This window comes from Eurosta solidaginis, chromosome 1 (genome assembly GCF_040869045.1).
Source record: "Eurosta solidaginis isolate ZX-2024a chromosome 1, ASM4086904v1, whole genome shotgun sequence".
NCBI lineage: Eukaryota > Metazoa > Arthropoda > Insecta > Diptera > Tephritidae > Eurosta > Eurosta solidaginis.
In genome coordinates this window covers 273,048,840-273,067,885 of record NC_090319.1, presented here as the reverse complement: position 1 = coordinate 273,067,885, position 19,046 = coordinate 273,048,840, and the positions used below count along the sequence as shown (strand labels likewise).

At 37.3% G+C, this 19,046-nt stretch overlaps 2 protein-coding genes across 2 annotated transcripts in view; both read left to right on the top strand.

Annotated features, from left to right (window-relative positions):
* LOC137237310 (gelsolin-like) overlaps positions 1-12,809 on the top strand; it is an 89,539-nt gene extending 76,730 nt beyond the window's left edge. The window contains exons 4-9 of the mRNA XM_067760786.1: positions 4,772-4,967; positions 5,470-5,763; positions 8,551-9,611; positions 9,683-9,928; positions 9,993-10,103; positions 12,441-12,809. Of these exons, the coding sequence (XP_067616887.1) occupies positions 4,772-4,967; positions 5,470-5,763; positions 8,551-9,611; positions 9,683-9,928; positions 9,993-10,103; positions 12,441-12,584 (2,052 nt within the window). The 3' untranslated portion in view covers positions 12,585-12,809. The remainder of the gene's footprint in view (positions 1-4,771; positions 4,968-5,469; positions 5,764-8,550; positions 9,612-9,682; positions 9,929-9,992; positions 10,104-12,440) is intronic.
* A 1,185-nt stretch (positions 12,810-13,994) lies between these two features.
* On the top strand, positions 13,995-17,720 carry LOC137237311 (uncharacterized). Its single transcript, XM_067760787.1, has 2 exons — positions 13,995-16,772; positions 16,860-17,720. Exons 1-2 carry the CDS (start codon positions 16,738-16,740, stop codon positions 17,647-17,649), a joined length of 825 nt encoding a protein of 274 aa, XP_067616888.1. The 5' UTR covers positions 13,995-16,737; the 3' UTR covers positions 17,650-17,720.
* The last annotated feature ends 1,326 nt before the right edge of the window (positions 17,721-19,046 follow it).

Genomic DNA, 19,046 nt, shown 5'->3' with positions numbered 1-19,046 from the left:
TCACAGAGTATATTAACTTTGATTGCATAACGGTTGGTTGTACAGGTATAAAGGAATCGAGATAGATATAGACTTCCCTATATCAAAATCTTCAGTATCGAAAAAAAATTCGATTGAGCCATGTCCGTCCGTCCGTCCGTCCGTTCGTCCGTCTGTCCGTTAACACGATAACTTGAGTAAATTTTGAGGTATCTTGATGAAATTTGGTATGTAGGTTCCTGGGCACTCATCTCAGATCGCTACTTAAAATGAACGATATCGGACAATAACCACGCCCACTTGTTCGATATCGAAAATTTCGAAAAATCGAAAAAGTGCGATAATTCATTACCAAATACGCATTAGGCGATGAAACTTGGTAGGTGAGTTGGGCTTATGACTAGAAAACTAGTAAAATTTTGGACAATGGGCGTGGCACCGCCCACTTTTAAATGAAGGTAATTTAGAAGTTTTGCAAGCTGTAATTTGGCAGTCGTTGAAGATATCATGATGAAATTTGGCAGGAACGTTACTCTTATTACTTTATGTCTGCTTGATAAAAATTAGCAAAATCGGAGAACGACCACGCCCACTTTTTAAAAATTTTTTTTTTTAAATTAAAATTTTAAAAGAAAAGTTAATATCTTTACAGCATATAAGTAAATTATGCCAACATTCAACTCCAGTAATGATATGGTGCAACAAAATACAAAAATAAAAGAAAATTTCAAAATGGGCGTGGCTCCGCCCTTTTTCATTTAATTTGTCTAGGATGCTTTTAATGCCATAAGTCGAACAAAAATTAACCAATCCTTGTGAAATTTGGTAGAGGCTTAGCTCCTAGGACGGTAACTGTTTTCTGTGAAAAAGGGCGAAATCGGTTGAAGCCACGCCCAGTTTTTATACACAGTCGACCCTCTGTCCTTCCGCTCGGCCTTTAACACGATAACTTGAGAAAAAATCGATATATCTTTACTAAACTCAGTTCACGTACTTATCTGAACTCACTTTGTATTGGTGTAAAAAATGGCCGAAATCCGACTAAGACCACGCCCACTTTTTCGATATCGAAAATTACGAAAAATGAAAAAAATGCCATAATTATATACCAAATACGAAAAAAAGGAATGAAACATGGTAATTGTATTGGTCTATTGACGCAAAATATAACTTTAGAAAAAAAACTTGGTAAAATGGGTGTGACACCTACCATATTGAGTAGAAGAAAATGAAAAAGTTTTGCAGGGCGAAATCAAAAGCCCTTGGAATCTTGGAAGGAATACTGTACGTGGTATTACATATATAAATAAATTAGCGGTAACCGACAGATGATGTTCTGGATCACCCTGGTCCACATTTTGGTCGATATCTCGAAAAGGCCTTCACATATACAACTAAGGGCCACTCCCTTTTAAAACCCTCATTAATACCTTTAATTTGATACCCATATCGTACAAACACATTATAGAGTCACCCCTGGTCCACCTTCATGTCGATATCTCGAAAAGGCGTCCACCTATAGAATTAAGGCCCACGCCTTTTTAAAATACTCATTAACACCTTTCATTTGATACCCATATCGTACAAAAAAATTCTAGAGTCACCCCTGGTCCACCTTTATGTCGGTATCTCGAAAAGGCGTCCACCTATAGAACTAAGGCCCACGCCCTTTTAAAATACTCATTAACACCTTTCATTTGGTACCCATATCGTACAAACAAATTCTAGAGTCACCCCGGGTCCACCTTTATGGCGATATCTCGAAAAGGCGTCCACCTATAGAACTAAGACCCACGCCCGTTTAAAATACTCATTAACACCTTTCATTTGATATCCATATTGTCCATATTGTACAAACGCATTCTAGAGTCACCCCTGGTCCACCTTTATGTCGATATCTCGAAAAGGCGTCCACCTATAGAACTAAGGCCCACGCCCTTTTAAAATACTCATTAACACCTTTCATTTGGTACCCATATCGTACAAACAAATTCTAGAGTCACCCCGGGTCCACCTTTATGGCGATATCTCGAAAAGGCGTCCACCTATAGAACTAAGACCCACGCCCGTTTAAAATACTCATTAACACCTTTCATTTGACACCCATATTGTACAAACGCATTCTAGAGTCAACCCAGGTCCACTTTTATAACGATATTCCGAAATGCGTCCACCTATAGAACTTAGGCCCACTCCCTTTTAAAATACTCATTAACACCTTTCATTTGATACCCATATAGTACAAACAAATTCTAGAGTCATCCCTGGCCCACGTTTATGGCGATATCTCGAAAAGGCGTCCACATATAGAACTAAGGCCCACGCCCTCTTAAAATACACATTAACACCTTTCATTTGATACTCATATCCTACAAACAAATTCTGGAGTCACCCCTGGTCCATCTTTATGGCGATATCTCGAAAAGGCGTACATCTATAGAACTTAGGCCCACGCTCTTTTAAAATACTCATTAATACCTTTTATTTGATACCCATATCGTACAAAATAAATTCTAGAGTCACCCCTGGTCCACCTTTATGGCGATATCTCGAAAAGACGTCCACCTATAGAACTTAGGCCCACTCCCTTTTGAAATTATCATTAACACATTTCATTTGATACCCATATCGTACAAACAAATTCTCGAGTCAGGCCTGGTCCACCTTTATGGCGATATCCCTAAATGGCGTCCATCTATAGATCTATGGCCCACTTCCTCTTAAAATACTCTTTAATGCCTTTCATTTGATACGCATGTCATACAAACACATTCCAGGGTTTCCCTCGGTTCATTTTCCTACATTGTTATTTTCCCTTATGTTGTCACCATAGCTCTCAACTGAGTATGTAATGTTCGGTTACACCCGAACTTAACCTTCCTTACTTGTTTATATTTATCTTAAAATCGTTTAGGTATGTACATCTGTTCACTATATATTTCTTATCTTATACAGCGCATTATTTGGAGATTACGAATGGGATAAGAGCTCCATTCATGAAATTCGAACACAGTCCCGTCCTTACTTGTTTTTATGTTGTTTTCAGAATCATTTCGTTACTATTTAGGGATAATTTTGAGATTATTTTCTGGGTGATTCAGTGACTACCTACATACGAATATATTAGAAATTAAGTATTTAATTGTATGTTAATGGCAATAATTGTAAGTGTAGTGATCTTGCCCAATTTTATTAAACTTATGGGTGATATAGATCGAGATATGCTACGAGATCGGAACTTTTTCGGAACCAATTCGTTATTACATTCAACTCAGTTAAGGACTATTTTCGTAGCAGTTCGGAAAAATTGCGGTATTGTTTTAAGGATCATTGCGGGACCAATTTGGACTGTTTTTAGATCGTTTCAGGACTCTTTCGAAATCATTTCGGGATTATTTTTGGACATTTTAGGAATAAATTCGCGATCGTATGTGGATCATTTTAAGATTGTGCTCAAAATCATTTCAAACTATCTCGGACGAATTTCAATATTGTTTCCCAATGATTTCGAAATTATTTTAGGGATCTTCCCGGTACAAGCTCCGAATAAGTTTAGGGCTATCTTCAGATTATATTGGAAATGCTTTCGTAGCTATATCAGGACAATTTCCAAACTATGCTCAGATCACTTCGGGGCTATCTTCAGACCAATTCGGAACTGTCTCCCAATTCGAAAACATTTCTGAACTTTTTCGGGATTATTCTCGGTATTGTTACGGGACAGTTTTGATAATATTTTGGATGCCATATCTCATTAACATTTCTTGGTAATTTTCGTTTAAAATAACTATTTCCATGTTGTTTTGGCTATAAGAAACTATGAGAGAGCATTTTGGATTGTTTGATATGTTCTTTAATACATTGACTATTTTGGAATTAGTTCTGGACTGTTTTTAACTCGAAGCTGTTTTGTTAAAACAGGACATTTGTTGACCATCACGTTATAGGGGTCACTCATCTTACCTGACCTGATGTATGGCTCTAAAAGATTTATGATTCAGTGCGTGATGCCGACAGCTAGTATAGAAAGAGGTTTAATCGTGAGCTGTATGAGCTCTACGCAATATGATAAAGCAACGCATATAAGTTAAAAAGCTTCGCTAGGTAATTTCATACGAATGGAGGAAAGTTCTCCGGCCAAAAAGTATTTTAATCGTCAGCCTCATTTTGAAAAGGGGAAGGGTATACCTCCACTGAGTTGAGAAAGTGCAGGAACACTTGAACTTCAGGTTTGGATGGCGTGACTTGTTACAAACGAGCAAAAACGACCGAATTATGAAAATAATAAGACTCTGGTTACAGACGTATCGAACAACGGGATGAAATGTCCTTAACTCTGCTTTTAGAATTATTTAAGTTCCCAAATGGGGTTATCTCCAAAACTGAGGTAGTCTTCAAGTAGTTTTATATAAAAAACTTGTGTAGGGCTACTCGATGAACAAACTCCCAGAAGTTTGATGCAGAACACCAGCTATAGTGCAAATTTGACTGAACTAGACTTGTAGATATACACTTTGCCTCATATTAAAGTTTCAAATGAAATGTCAAAGTCAGGCGAAGAAAAAGGTTTGAAAACCTTTCAATTAGGATTTCTGCCCAATGTTCGGCGCGTCAATGTAAACCAGGCACAAATTTATGTTGTACAATTTTTTTAAAATATTAAAAATGTACCATTACAACTGTTCGTCACTGTGTACATTGTAAAAAGTTTTCTTTACGCCGCACACTTCTATACAAACTCTTTTTAAATTTTATATATAAATTTTTTTCCTTCTCACCTGCCACATTTTAGACTACTGAAAATCCGAAGAGCCAAAAACTTTCTTGGGACATTCACTTTTGGTTGGGTGCTGACGCGACCACCGATGAAGCTGGTGCTGCTGCCATTTGTACCATACAACTCGATGACCAACTAGAAGGTGCACCAGTGCAACATCGCGAAGTTCAAGATCATGAATCACAATTGTTTCTTAGCTACTTTAAAAATGGTAAGTTTCTTCCTGCGTCCATCCTCTATCTTCCCGTTGCGAACTGCACTATACGGGAAAATGATGCATTAAAAACTTTCACTCGACCAAATGAGGCGCAGTGCATTTACGCAATATTTGTATGAATCAGAAGGGTTTGTGGTTGTGGGCAAGGACTGTGAATGCTGTTTGGGCAGATGGTAGCCGACCGTTTGCCACTGATGTTAATGGCAGTTCTTACCCATCGACACAATGCAAATATAAATTTCGTTGCACTAAAAACTCCATGAAATAGCATTTTTAAAACCATTCAACTTGGTTGCCTTCAGTCTTTTCCGTTCATCCCAACCATTGGCAAAATTTCACGTACACTTTGCACCTTCAACAGTTTCGGTCGAGTTAATGTGTTTGTGTGTGTGCGTGCAGCTACCATAAATTGTATATATGTATATATGAGTGAGTATATGGTTCATTGACGTGTCTAATTAATTTGCATTTGTGTTGCCTTGGATCGGCGCTGTAGGTGTACGCTATGAGAAGGGTGGTGTGGCTACAGGTTTCGGGCATGTCGATGTAAATGCTGCTGGCGAAAAGCGCCTGTTTCAGGTAAAGGGTAAACGTAATGTGCGGGTACGTCAAGTGGAGCTGTCTATAAAGTCGATGAATCGTGGCGACTGTTTCATTTTGGATGCGGGCGATGAGATACTCGTATATGTGGGTGAGCAAGCAAAGCGTATGGAACGTCTGAAAGCTATTTACGCTGCAAATGAGATACGTGATCAAGACCATCATGGACGTTCAAAAGTGAACATTATTGGTGAGTAAATAATAAAGTAATTGTGGAATATAGTGGAATAAGAAGGGTAAATACAGTCTCCATAAATTGTAGATTCAGGTATTTAAATTAAAGTTAAATAGGTGATATTGCTAATTATTTAATGTTAATAAGAGTAACAGAGCTGAGAGTTAATAATTAAAACAGAACTTAAATAGAATTAAAGAAGCAATGAAATTTGAAAATAAGTGTACCGAAACTATAGATAACAAATCGAAAATTTCCAAAAACGGTCATATAATTTCTGCGATTATAAATCGATAACACGCCGATAAAATATTGAGAATAATCCGATAAAAAATTTAAACGTTTTTGATAACATATCGAAAACACAACTAAACAGAAACAACTAAACAGGAAAAAAAAGTTTTTTAGAAATCTATAAGAATTGACCTATACAGTCCGTTGCGCAGACCACTTATTTATCTATGTGGCTATGTAATTTTTGATGTATAATCGACAAATTTTCGATAATGAATCGATAACTTTCCGGTATCGAACCGATAGCTCGTCTATTAGATATCAAGAACTTATAGATAACTTTTGCTACCGATGGAAAGTTTATAACACTTTTATAACAAGTCAATAAGTCGTCAATACCTCTTCAATAACTACCGATAAAAAACCGATAACTCGTCGTTAAAAAATTTATAACACTCCAATATCCCGTCGGTAACAAACAAAATAACTTATCTATAGGAAACCGTTAAAACTTCGCTGGCAAATTGGAAACACGCTATCCGGTTTCGGTTCCGGCTCCGGCTCCGGTTTGGACTTCTTATCCTCTTTCATCTTTTTTCCCTCCATTCCTTTGTTTCTTTCCTTTCCCCCCTCTTTATCGAAGCTCAGTTAAGGGACCGTGCCTTCTTCTTGCCGTATGTTAATTGAACCCTACACTAAGTACTATGGCCATACGGTTTGCAGTTGAGCAGCACTGGGCCCTTAAACTCTAATGCAGTTGGTAACGATATGTTCTTGGATACCAGATTTGCAGACGGGATACTTAGAATGATATAAAATACTGCTGCTATGTAAATAAATAAATGTAAGACGCGATAACCTCCGAAGACATTTCAGGCCGAGCTTCTCTTCCAATTTGCGTCATGTTCCTTTAAATATTTTCTACAAATTGGCGGGGCGGGACCTACATGTTTAATGCCGACTCCGAACGGCATCTGCAAGGCAGAAGAGTTTTCACTGAGAAGATTTTCATGGCAGAAATGCACTCGGAACGCTTGCCAAACACTGCCGAGGGGCGACCCCGCTTAGAAAAATTTTCTTCTAAATGAAAATTTTCTTCTAAAATTTTGATGTTGATTTGCCCGAGGGCGTGAACCGAGGATCTTCGGTGTCGTAGGTTGAGCACGCTACCATCACACCACGGCGACTGCTGCTATATATCCTGTTAATAAAGTACATTTTATGTGGCTTTTCACACGCCAAGAATCCGAGCAATCATTATTGCAGCAAATACCCATTGGATATAGGCGATAGCTCACGCGCATATCTCATGGATTCACTGTCTGTGATTCCTAGACATTTTGCGTTGTGTTTTATTATTTTTTTAGAGTTACCTTTCCGACTGGATCCGACTTCTCAGCGGAGAGCAGACGTCAGAATGATATAAAGTTTTTGCCAGTTACGATTTGACTGGTCCTAAGTTGAACATCCCAAGCAGTTCGTTGACAACCGACGCCACAGAAGAGGTGATAATACCCAACCTTTCTAAGTGCTCCTGTTTACAGATGTATTGACCATATGACATTTGCCAATTTGTTTATAATGCATTTACTTCGATCGAGTAGGGATCATTCAGGGCAGTGTGTACTTTATCGGAGTGTACAACTACTTTGCATTGCGCTTGTCATCTTGTAGGCCATGACTGTTCCTTCCCACCATTGATAGGACGGTGACTTGAGTTTTACCATTTATAAAAAAGCAGGTATTATTAAAATTACCACTGCCCATTTAAACTTGGAAAAGGTTTTTAATCCCATTATATCTTGGTATAGATCATCCAGTCTTATACGACTTGCTCTCTGTGTCGAGAGCAGGTATCGTTTTCCAGCTCTTCCGAATTATTTTCCAATGGGATTTGTGTGTTGGGAAGCCCCTTAAAGGACTTGTCACCACTACGTCACCATTCTCCATGACGTAAAATTCTAACTCCAAAGCTCATTCCTCAACCGCAGTCTTCCGCTGAAGCATTTGTTGTCTTCATAGAAATTTTTACATCGACAAACTTAGCTCTGTTTATTTCAGGATATTGGTAGTCTTTAAGTTAACTCTTTCGTTACTGGGATCTATCTTTATTTCAGTTTTAAAAGCGGCTACGCTGCTTCCAAGTTCTGGGCTGAATCCTATTCACCTCCTTAAAGCAGACTTATGGCTTTTGCTCGATAGCTGACTCTTCATTCCAGAACAGTATGAAATATTTTTCAAGCCAGTGTTCATGCGAGCGAACCGCTTTCGCATTGCAAACCCATGCCATATGTATATACTCGCTCACCCGGTCGGTTAGGGTACTTAATGCTGCTCGGTATTGTGAGAGGTCTCTTTCACTCCTTCTGCTTCGAATCTTCCTCTACATTTCTCTTCTATCCGGACTTGACTGCCCTTATTCAGAAATTTTTTTAGAACGGTTAATTTCAAATATATTAATGTTTACTAATAGTCCGCAGTGTAGTTTCGAATAGCATCATATTATAACTCATCCGAACTGTTTCACTTTAATTATTCAGCATTTTGTATTTCTTTGACTTTAAACAGATAATTTTTCATCCGATGTTGCAAAAGAACATTTTTTCACTACACTTGGTTCTGGATCAGCTGATGAGGTGGCCGAAGGAACTGCTGACGAAGAAGATGGTGTCTTCGAAGAGGCCGATATCAAAGCAGTTACGCTCTACAAAGTTTCTGATGCCAGTGGCTCATTGGAAATTGAAAAAATTGCTGAAAAACCACTACGTCAAGAGATGCTCCATACAGATGATAGTTTCATACTCGACGCTGGCACTGCCGGCATATATGTTTGGGTTGGACGTAATTCAACACAAAGAGAAAAGAGAAGCGCTATGGATGCAGCAGATCATTTTTTAGACAGCAAATCCTATCCACCATGGACACAGGTACATCGAGTTGTTGAGGATGGCGAACCGGCGCCATTCAAACAATATTTCTCGACTTGGCATGACCAGGGTTCACATCATAAACATTTGGTACGCATCGCTATGGGTTACAGCACAGATGATTCGGATTACGAAGAACCTGATGACGTCGATTCAGTAGTTCAGAATTTGAAGAAGAGTGGAGGGCGTGCCATTGCGTTTATGCCAGACAATGGTGAAAATGATATCGAACATATTATTAAGTTCAGCTCAGAATCGGATGATGATGTGGTGCGCAGTATTGTTGAATTCGATGGTACAACTCCGTTGTTTGGGCATTTTGCTTACGTAATTACTTACAAGTATAGCGCCAGAATGGGAGAGACAGGCACAATTATGTATGTATGGGAAGGGGGGAAAGCTAGCGATGCTGTGAAAGAGCGCTCCTTCAATGATGGTTTAGCAATGGCACGAGAGCAGGAGGCTATATTAGTACGCACTGCACAAAGTCACGAGCCACGTCATTTCTTGAAGATATTCAAGGGTAAATTGATAACGCCATTCAATGAAGAGCCTAAGGATGCGCAACTCTTTCGTGTGCGTGGCACCGATGTTACCGATGTGCATGCGAGTGAAGTGAATTGCGATGCTTCGTCATTGGCTTCGGGCGATGTTTTCGCTTTAGTTACGCCAGATCATAAAGTTTATATTTGGGTGGGACAGGTGAGTGGTCTTCACTTTTTGCCTCTCTGTAAAATATTTTTTCTTCCTGTTCTCTATTTCCCTTCATTTAGGGTGCCTCTGATTTTGAAAAATCATCAGCCAATGAACATTTCGCTCACTACTGGCCCAATGGTCAAACTAAGGTTATTCAAGAGGGTGCCGAACCATGTGATTTCTGGGAAGAATTACACGGTGAAGGTGAATATGACCGTAGCGTCAATGATTTGGGTGCACCGCTATTGGAGCCACGTCTTTTCCATTGTAAATTGGTTGCTTGGCGCACTAAAGTTGAGGAGGTGCGTCATTTCGAGCAATCGGTAAGTTATGAGATGAAATTATTGTAATGTTGTTAGATTATAAATGCTCAATTTTATACTTAAGGATCTTGATGTTGATGATGTAATGCTTTTGGACGCTGGTGATGAAATTTATGTCTGGGTTGGCTCCGGCGCTAATGAGGAGGAGAATGTCAAAATTTTACACATGGTTAAGGTAGGTTTAAGTTTCTTTGAAATAAAATGACTACGTAAACATTGGCAATTTCTACATCTCCAGAATAAAAGAGCTCATGCGGAAGAGCATCTTACACTACGATTTTTCATATGCTGAGACTTTTAAGGCGTTACAGTAACGTAATTGTGCAACTCACTACTTTTTGCACCTCACAACTGTTTGCAATTCTATAAACAGGGTTACAAACTGAGTCAAAGTAACATTCCGGTTTTGGTTTAAGGTTTGCCAAGAGTTTCGATGCCGACCTTTTTTCTTTCTTCAAATTTAGTATCAGTTTCTGGTTAGTTCCTTTTTATTCTATGTTTTGCGTTCCAGTGCGTGAGCTTTGGCGTCTTTTGAATCTTACTTTAGTCTTCCTTCCTTCCGATTTCAGTTTTCTTCCGAATCTAACTTCCAACCGCAAAGATTTCATATCTCCAACGGTACCAATTTCGGGGTTGCTCCCGTTTTGTTTCCTGTTAATTGAAGGTTCGTGTTCGTTCCGAATCCGCTGTTTATTCCAGTTCAAACTTAGCTTTTTTAATTCTCATTTAGTTTAACTTTTATTTTGGCGCTCTTTCTAAGTTTTGTTTTGAATTCGTTCCGGTATCGAATTTCTTCCAGTTGTAACTTCGGTTTCGCTCGTTTAATTCCAGTTTGAAGTTCCGTTCCTGTGTCGAGTTTCATCCATTTGAAATTTTGTCTGACTTCAGTTCAACTCTGGTTTAAAGTTATGTTTGGTTCCGATATCAGTTTCACCCATTATTTCGTATTCTTTCTAGTTCCAATTTGGCTTTCGTTTTCGTTTCAATTTCGGATTCTTTCTGATTCCAAGTTCTGTTTACATATTACAAATTTCGATCTTTTTCCGGTTTTGGATGTTTTCAGTTCAAATTTTATTTCGGTTCCTTTTTCTTTGCAGCCCCGAATACGGGTTGGTTCCAAACTCGGCTGTGTTCCGGACTTTTTTTTACTTTTATTTGACAATTTGTTTTCTTTCAATTTCGGTTTCGTACCGGTTTCACGTTCCACTAAATTACAATGCCGGTTTACTTCAGTTCTTAATTAAATTCGAATTTAAATTTATTTTTCTTTCCGGTTTCGGTTATGTTTCGGGTTTGGCTACCTTTTAGTTTCAGTTACGGTTTCATTCCGGCATCGATATTGGTTTACTTTCCAATTTCAACTTTCTTCTCTGAATTTGGATCTTTTTTATGCTTTCGACTCATTCCAGCAAATTTCGGTTTCAATTTGGTATCCGTTGGAGTTTCAGTTTTATTCTAGTGGCAAATAAAGTTTTGTTTCGAATTTCAATTTCTGCTTATCGCGCGGGTGTAATTTGGTTTCGTTTCAATTAAAATTGCGGTTTTGTTTCTGGTTTCAATTCCGGGTTTTGTTTGATTTAAACTTTCTGCAGTTTCGCTTTCAGTTTCTTCCGGGTTACAATTTCAACTCCATTCCAGTTTAAACTTAATTTCAGTTCCGAATTCGGTTTTGTTCCGAGTTCCGGTTTCGTCCCAGAAAGAAGTTTTTTCTAGTCTCAATAACAAAATTTAATTAAAAAAAAAAAAATAATAATAATAATAAAGTTATTGTTCATGACTGAATTACTTATTTAAAAAAATCCAAATCTTTTTATTCATTACTAGAGGTGGGACCTTTGAATTAGTGACAAAGTACTTTTGGATAATCCTGGATAGGAAACTATGCTGTTAACTTTTTTGCCTTGTAGGTATTGTTTATTGAAGACATTTGGCAGTTACTGGATGCCCCTCAAGGGGTACACGGTCTTTTCTTCCAACAAGATTTACTCTGGCTTCAAACTTAAAACTGTGTTGAATCTTAAAATTGTTCATCAAATTACATGGCTGCATTTTCACTAAAAAGAAAGGTATTTCTAAGATCCCCAAAAAAGCTGTATTGATAAAAAAATCAAATTATATTTAAACTTTCTGAATAGAAAATATCATCTGTGGGAAAGTATAATTTTTAGCTGGTAAATGATTTACAGGGTGGTGGAGAACGAAAATCGATACTGATGATGGCACAACCCCGAAACCGGTTTTTCTCGAAACCAAAGTTGACAAGGGATGACGGAAAACTGTTCCAATATACAACATTTTCACGGGGTACTCGAGCCGTTTTGTCGCAGATTAGGCTGCATTGTGGACCCTTCCGCAAAATAAGAGGGAAGAAAGTCCCTACTTTCAACAAAGTTTCAGTGAAAATAAATTTTATATACAAAGAAATATTTTTAAAATGTTTGAGTTATGTTATGGAACCTCTTTTTAATTTTGTGCAGTCATACTTAACTTTTTTACTCGTCTTACATTACAGAAATATATCAAACAAGAACCCACCGATCGTACCGTCGATTCCGTGAGTGTGATTCGTATTACACAAGGCAAGGAACCGCGCGTTTTTACCCGCATGTTTCCCACATGGGATAAAGATTACTGGAAGGTCAGTGGACTTGAATAATTGAGCATTTAGCTATTATTATGACTGATGTTATTCAAATGCTTTGTGTGTTTTTGTGTTTGTAAGAAATATATATTTGACAGCTTATATTTACCATGCCAAGTATTTAAAAATTAAATCAAACAAACTTTATGTACTGTAACGTTTAAATATGTATGTATGTATGCATTAACTTTTTCAAATGAGCACTTAATAAATTATCAAATTTACAGACTTTTAATATTATTTCAACAAAATTTTTTGTTACCAGAACTTCATAGGAATATATGAAACCTTTTTTTTAATTCAATTTATATAAAATGCATATTCATTTAGGCTGTATGAAGAAGTAAGTACAAGCAATCAATACAATTATAAAGTTTCAGCTTAAGTTCACACCTTTTTTTGCAAAATGTGCTTTACACTTCCCAATTATTGACAGTATTGTATTCTCTTTACTCCGTAGACTTGATTTAAGCGAGACTTTAAAAACGCTCGGAAAATTTCTAATAATTGCCAATAGTTGTTTTTGCTTGTGGTTAAAAATTTATCTTTACCCTTTCGACGACCGTTTTGGATCTTTCTTGGTATGTTGTTGTTTTTGTTGTAGCGATAAGGACACTCCCCGAAGGCCTTGGGGAGTGTTAACTGCTCAGAAATATCTCCTTATGCAAAACAATAAGGCACGGCATCTTCCAACACAGCTGGTTTATGCCTATAAACATAAGGAGGTACTTATCCAAATCCGCGATGGGTCGGTGAATACCTTCGTTAGGTCGCGCTCGGCGAACGCTGTTATCCATATATACTTGCAAATAAACTGGTATGTCAATTGGTGTATAATGTCATCTAGTACGATTTTGGTGTATATAACAACTAGTTTGTCAACAAGTATGACTCTGATGCAGACTTGTAATTGATATTTAGTAGAACATAGCCATGTTAAAAATACCAGTTGCTAATATGGAAAAAATACAGAACTCTAACTAGTTGGGGTATATGGCAAATTAGTATTCTTTTAGGTGGTTTGACTGCAGGGTATGTATGTATGTATACAAGTTCCGTACCTGAGTTCTGACGAATTTTGTGCACTTTGCAATGAATTGGGAGAGCAATCCAGTGACGCGTGGCATCCGATATGAAGAAAAACGCCTGAGTACACTATTCATTTAACAAAAATAAAAAATTTGTAAATATTTTACCATATGAATTTGTAAATGGACTTAATTATGTTTATATAACGTATATTTATTTATGTAAATGTTTATTAAACACAGCTTATGCACATGGGTATGTTATATAAAAATTGTAAGTACATATGAATATGTACTAAAGCTGCTTTTCACTAAAATTTTCATTATTGTTCAATTTCGAAATTGTTAATATTTATAAGGAATTTATTTTGCTTTTAAGTAAAGAAATAATCTTTTCCAATATATAAACACACACTTGCAAACATATTTTACACAAAATTTTCGTGCGAAAAGGTAATTGTATATTAGACCGTTTCATAAATATTTTTTTATTCTGTTAGCTCAGAATAAAAATGATGCAAGCTGAAATGCACTGAGAGGCGCCAAACCAAAGCTCAATAACTAAGTACATTCAAATTTCGAGAAAATTTAGAAAATTTGTTGGCTCATACAAATAAACATACTTAATGAGTAGAAAGATATGATAACATCAAAACGCGAAAAATTTGCTTAGTGCTTCTATGTCTCTTGTTTTTAAAACTTGATTTTCCTGAGGAATTTTGAATGGTATAGGTTCCGTGCAAAAAAAATCACACAAAGCGACAGTTTCGTAATACCTACAAACTAGTCCTAATTCGGAACTAAGCTTGAGTATTGGCACATTTTTGGTGGTGTTGTAAGTGTTGAAGTAAGTCAGCGCAATAGCACCAAAAAGAAACCTCACATAAGATTGCTTATATTTGCATGGGGAGCGCCAAATTGCATATCACCAGTGCCATCTGGCATGCAAATGTAACCAACGTTCAATGTTGTTGCAAGCAAAGCATAAGAAGAAGAATTTGACATTTGTTTGAGCTATGAGTGCTTTCAGACTTTTTTTTTTTGTAGAATGGGAATGTTTACAACACTGCTTCTATAAATTTTGAATGTGAATGGGCAAGACGAAATAAGCTTCAACGGTCAAATCTGAAGTTCTTTTATATTTACAAGAGGAACTTCTTGCGCGATGTTCGCTTTGGCATAAAAACTTATGAACATGAGAAACTTTATTGTGACGTGGTCAAAACGAATTTTTGATATTGCGTAGCACTGTTTTGGTGGCGTTATATGCACCATATTGTCGAATGATATTTGTGTGTTCGACACGAGTGTGGCTTTATTGGCGCCACTTGACGCGACACTGAGTTAATGAGAGCAGTGGTTGTGACTGGAACCATTAGGCAGCACTTGTCTAACTAGTAATAAGACGGCCGTTATGACGCAAGGCCGGTAAGCTTGATTTTAAACTAGATAAATTCTGCGGATTTGATTTTGAGTTTACAATTTCATATTCAATGTAAAATCAATATGCCAAAGTGATTTATATCCCAAACAGACAGATAGAAAAATATGATTTTGATGAAGCTGAGGCTTACTTTGGTTATTCTTATAAAACAAAATGAAAAAAAAAATTGAATAAGTTAAGCTGTTTTTCTCGATATATATTAAGATTTTTACTAAAACTTCACGGAAATGAACCGGATTTAAGGTGACTATGGCGTAACTAAAAACAGCCCCAACGGTTGCACTTTATGCCATTCTGAACATTGCACCTGTAGACCTGGTGGCAAAAAACATAGCGTTAACAACTGCAGCAAGGCTTAGTGCCTCGGTAGTGCTTGAGCAGGCCATACGGCCATAGACAGCCAAGCAGCAATTAAGGCAATAATCTCACATGTTAGAGTTTAAGAGCAATCCCTGGAAAGAATCGGTATATGGAGAAGGAAAAATCTGTATTGGCATCCAGGGCAAATTAGGAATAGATGGGAATGAAAAAGGGGATGTAATACCTAGAATTGGCGCATCCCTCGAAGCTGGATCCTTAGACGTACCAATAAGATTGGAAGAAATTAAGAGAAAATGGTGCAGGAGGTGCACATGATCGACCAAGCGGTAAAAGCGTGAACCTCAGCGCGGGGCTGTAAAGTGTCAAAGAGTGTTAGACACTAGAGTCTTATAACCATAGCCTAACAAAGTTACTTCTGATAGCAGATGTAGGAAGTGCGTATTAGAGGAGTAAATGATTGAGCACGTTTTGTGCTCATGCCCTGTGCGTGGCATAGGTACCAGAAAGCTTCTAGTATATGCCAAGTGGGCAAAGTTATTTGATATCAGGTCCTGGTTTTTGATAGGGTTTTCCAGTTTCGTCGTTAAACAACTTCCGGTAACACTACGGACTCATTCAGTCTATGTGAGGTCCTCACAGACAGGGCAGTTCAACCTAACCTAACCTTCAAGTATCACTTAGGTTCATTGGAAACTATGGAAATATTGTATACTTAGGAATTTGTTTGTTTGTTTTGTAGCAAAAGGAAGACTTCGTGACGATGGAGCGTGGGACCCATGCAGAACTAGATAATTTTTGAAAACTTTTTAGAGAATTGTACTGATTCAAGCTTCCTTTGTTAGTACCAAAGCCAATAACTGACTATTTTTGCAACGACCTCACATAGGATGAATGTGTCCAAAGTGTTACTAAAAGTTTGCTCGACAGTCTCATAATAATATAAAATAATATTTTTGTAAACGGTCTAATATGTGAACACATGAAAAACATAAAATTCTCTTCCTTATACACTAACTCCATTTTACATTTTCATGTTAAACACTAACCTAAATTAAAAACTACTAAACACACAAACACACACATTGAAAAGAAGGAGAATGAAAAGCGAAATAATGCTAGAAAAAGTTTACGTACCCCAAGGAGTTTATATACAAATATATCACATGAAACCAATAGCTATGTTGAGCCAAAAAACTTTGCTGATCCCAGTACCTCATCAAGTTCAAAAAGTGCAAGTGGGCCAACTGATGTGGTGGAGAGTGTGTCTGAGAAAGCCATTGCGGGTAGGCGGGTAAGAAATGGCGTGCAAGAGTTCTATCGCGTGATAACTTTGGATGTGAAAAATGCCTACAACAATGCAGAATGGGAACAAATAATGAATGCGCTGCAGCAAAGTCCAGAACAAACGAGGTATTTTACAAAGCCATTACATTAGATAATAAAAACCTGAAAACCGTATATAATATATCATTAATTGCAAATTATCTTCTTTTTAAGCGACACTGATTCCATTAACATGGTAGATGGCATTGAAATCTCAACACTCAATCAAACTCATTGGAATTCTATAAGCGATGCAGTTGCGCGCCAAAATCACCCCAAAAATGGACAAATCAGTGGCGTTGCTGATGACATTGCCCTGGAAGTGATTGAACGACATTTGTCAGATGTTGAGACCGCAAGCAAAGCTGAGGTCGTTTTAATACAAGATTGGCTTAACTCGTATGGTCTCAAATTGGCCGAACGAAAAACGGATGCAGTACTCAAGTCGCGCATTAAAAAAGTTGAACAAGAATTGGTGAAAGAGGGTAATTTTTTGGTTAAAGCTAAACCAGAAATTGGCTACTTAGGTTTGTTGTTGAATACGAAATTGAAATTTATGCAACATCTGCAATACGCTGACAAACATATACCTAAAGATAGAACCGTTGTACCACTTAAATCTACGAATGTTAAAGGTTTGGGCAAGTTAATGTTGATAATGAATGTATCGACAGCAGCGCTACTTTATCCCTCAACTAAGCGCGATTTGGCATTGGATGATAAAAAGCTGAAGTTGGTCGTAGAAACCAAATATAATATAGAGAGGAAATTGGTTCAAGGTGAAAATGAGAAAGAGGGTGCAATTGGAGAGAAATTGTCAATTGATGATGATCACGAAAATGATTTTGTTAATCTTGTTTATGTGGATGAGAGAAAGCGTTGGAAAATGAAACGTACAGAGAGTTTGCCAGATCTTAGCCTCGATGAAGAAAAGTCCAACGAGATATACGAAGGTTTAGAGTAAAGTTTTGGTTAAAAAAGAAGTTCAGTAGAGGTGCATATGTATGGGTTGATTTAATTAAAATACGCTAAGTTTAAAAAAGAGTATCAAAAAAGTTATAACAAATAAACACAGTAGAGTGATTATAAAGCTCTGAAAAAAAAAAAAAACGTTACTTGTGTGACTTTTCTACTTCACTGAATCTCTTAATTTCAAAATCATTACCATATTCAATCATAAGTCATTCATACTCTGCGTTGTTGTGCCCTGACGTGTTCGGCTAAAGTTTTGTGAGCGTACGACTCTCGTGTTGGAAAGGTTTTTATTAACCTACAATTCTTACAGCTAGGGAATGGTTAAAGTCATATTCATAAATAAAGCGGAAGGAAACTGTAATAAGAAATTTAAAGACTACATCCAAAAAACCTTGCCATCTTCATTTTGAAAGACTCTTGGACATCCAAATAAGACAGTCCTGAACTGGAAACACACAGCCTCCCTGAGCTCATAGGATCACTTGAAAAATCCATTCATCTATATATATAAAAAGAAGTGTACATTTTGATTGTCACTCCATAACTCGAGGACGGCTTGACAGATTGCCATGAAATTTTTAGGAAAGATACAGGAAGGAGAGATGATGGTTAGTTGATTTGAAATCCCAAATCGGTTTAGCCATATATATATAAAAATCAAATTCTGTTTGTGTGTGTGTTCGCTATGGAAACGTATTTCCCACACATCAATCATCACCAAATTTTGGTTATGGGTTCCTTCGATCAACGGGAAGGTTTTAGGCTAAAAATAATTTCGATATATAAAAGGGGCGTGGTACCTTCCATACAAATGGAATCTTTGGTACTGCATACCTTTGAAGGTATACATGCCAGAACATTGAAATTCAATGAGGAGTTATATGAGGTCAATCCCTAACACCACCAAGAAAATGCGGAATTTGGAGAAAGGGGGCTTGGCACCTCCCATACAAATGGAATCTTTAGTAATGGATAACTTTGAAGGTATACATGCCAGAACATTGAAATTCAGTAAGGAGTTGTATGAGGGCAATCCTTAACACCACCAAGAAAAGGCGGAATTGGGAAAAAGGGGGCGTGGAACCTCCCATTCAAATGGAATCTTTGGTACCGCATAATTTTGAAGGTATACATGCCAGAACATTGAAATTCAGTAAGGAGTTATTTGAGGTCAATCCTTAACACCACCAAGAAAATATGGAATTGGGAAAAAGGGGGCGTGGCACCTCCCATACAAACGGAATATATTATACTGCATATATCTGGATGTCGTAATGGTAGGATAATTAAAATTGGTAAGGAGCTATGTGATGTTAAGTCCTAAAACCTCCAGTAAAATGTGGAATGGGGAAAAACTATGGCTGCCGTACAAACTTAAGTTATTTT

Excerpts from the sequence above, each read along its gene's own strand:
- LOC137237311 (XM_067760787.1), top strand. The coding sequence starts at position 16,738 with ATGAATGCGCTGCAGCAAAGTCCAGAACAAACGAG. Across the intron at positions 16,773-16,859 it reads CAAAGTCCAGAACAAACGAG|CGACACTGATTCCATTAACA; the intron begins GTATTTTACAAA and ends CTTCTTTTTAAG.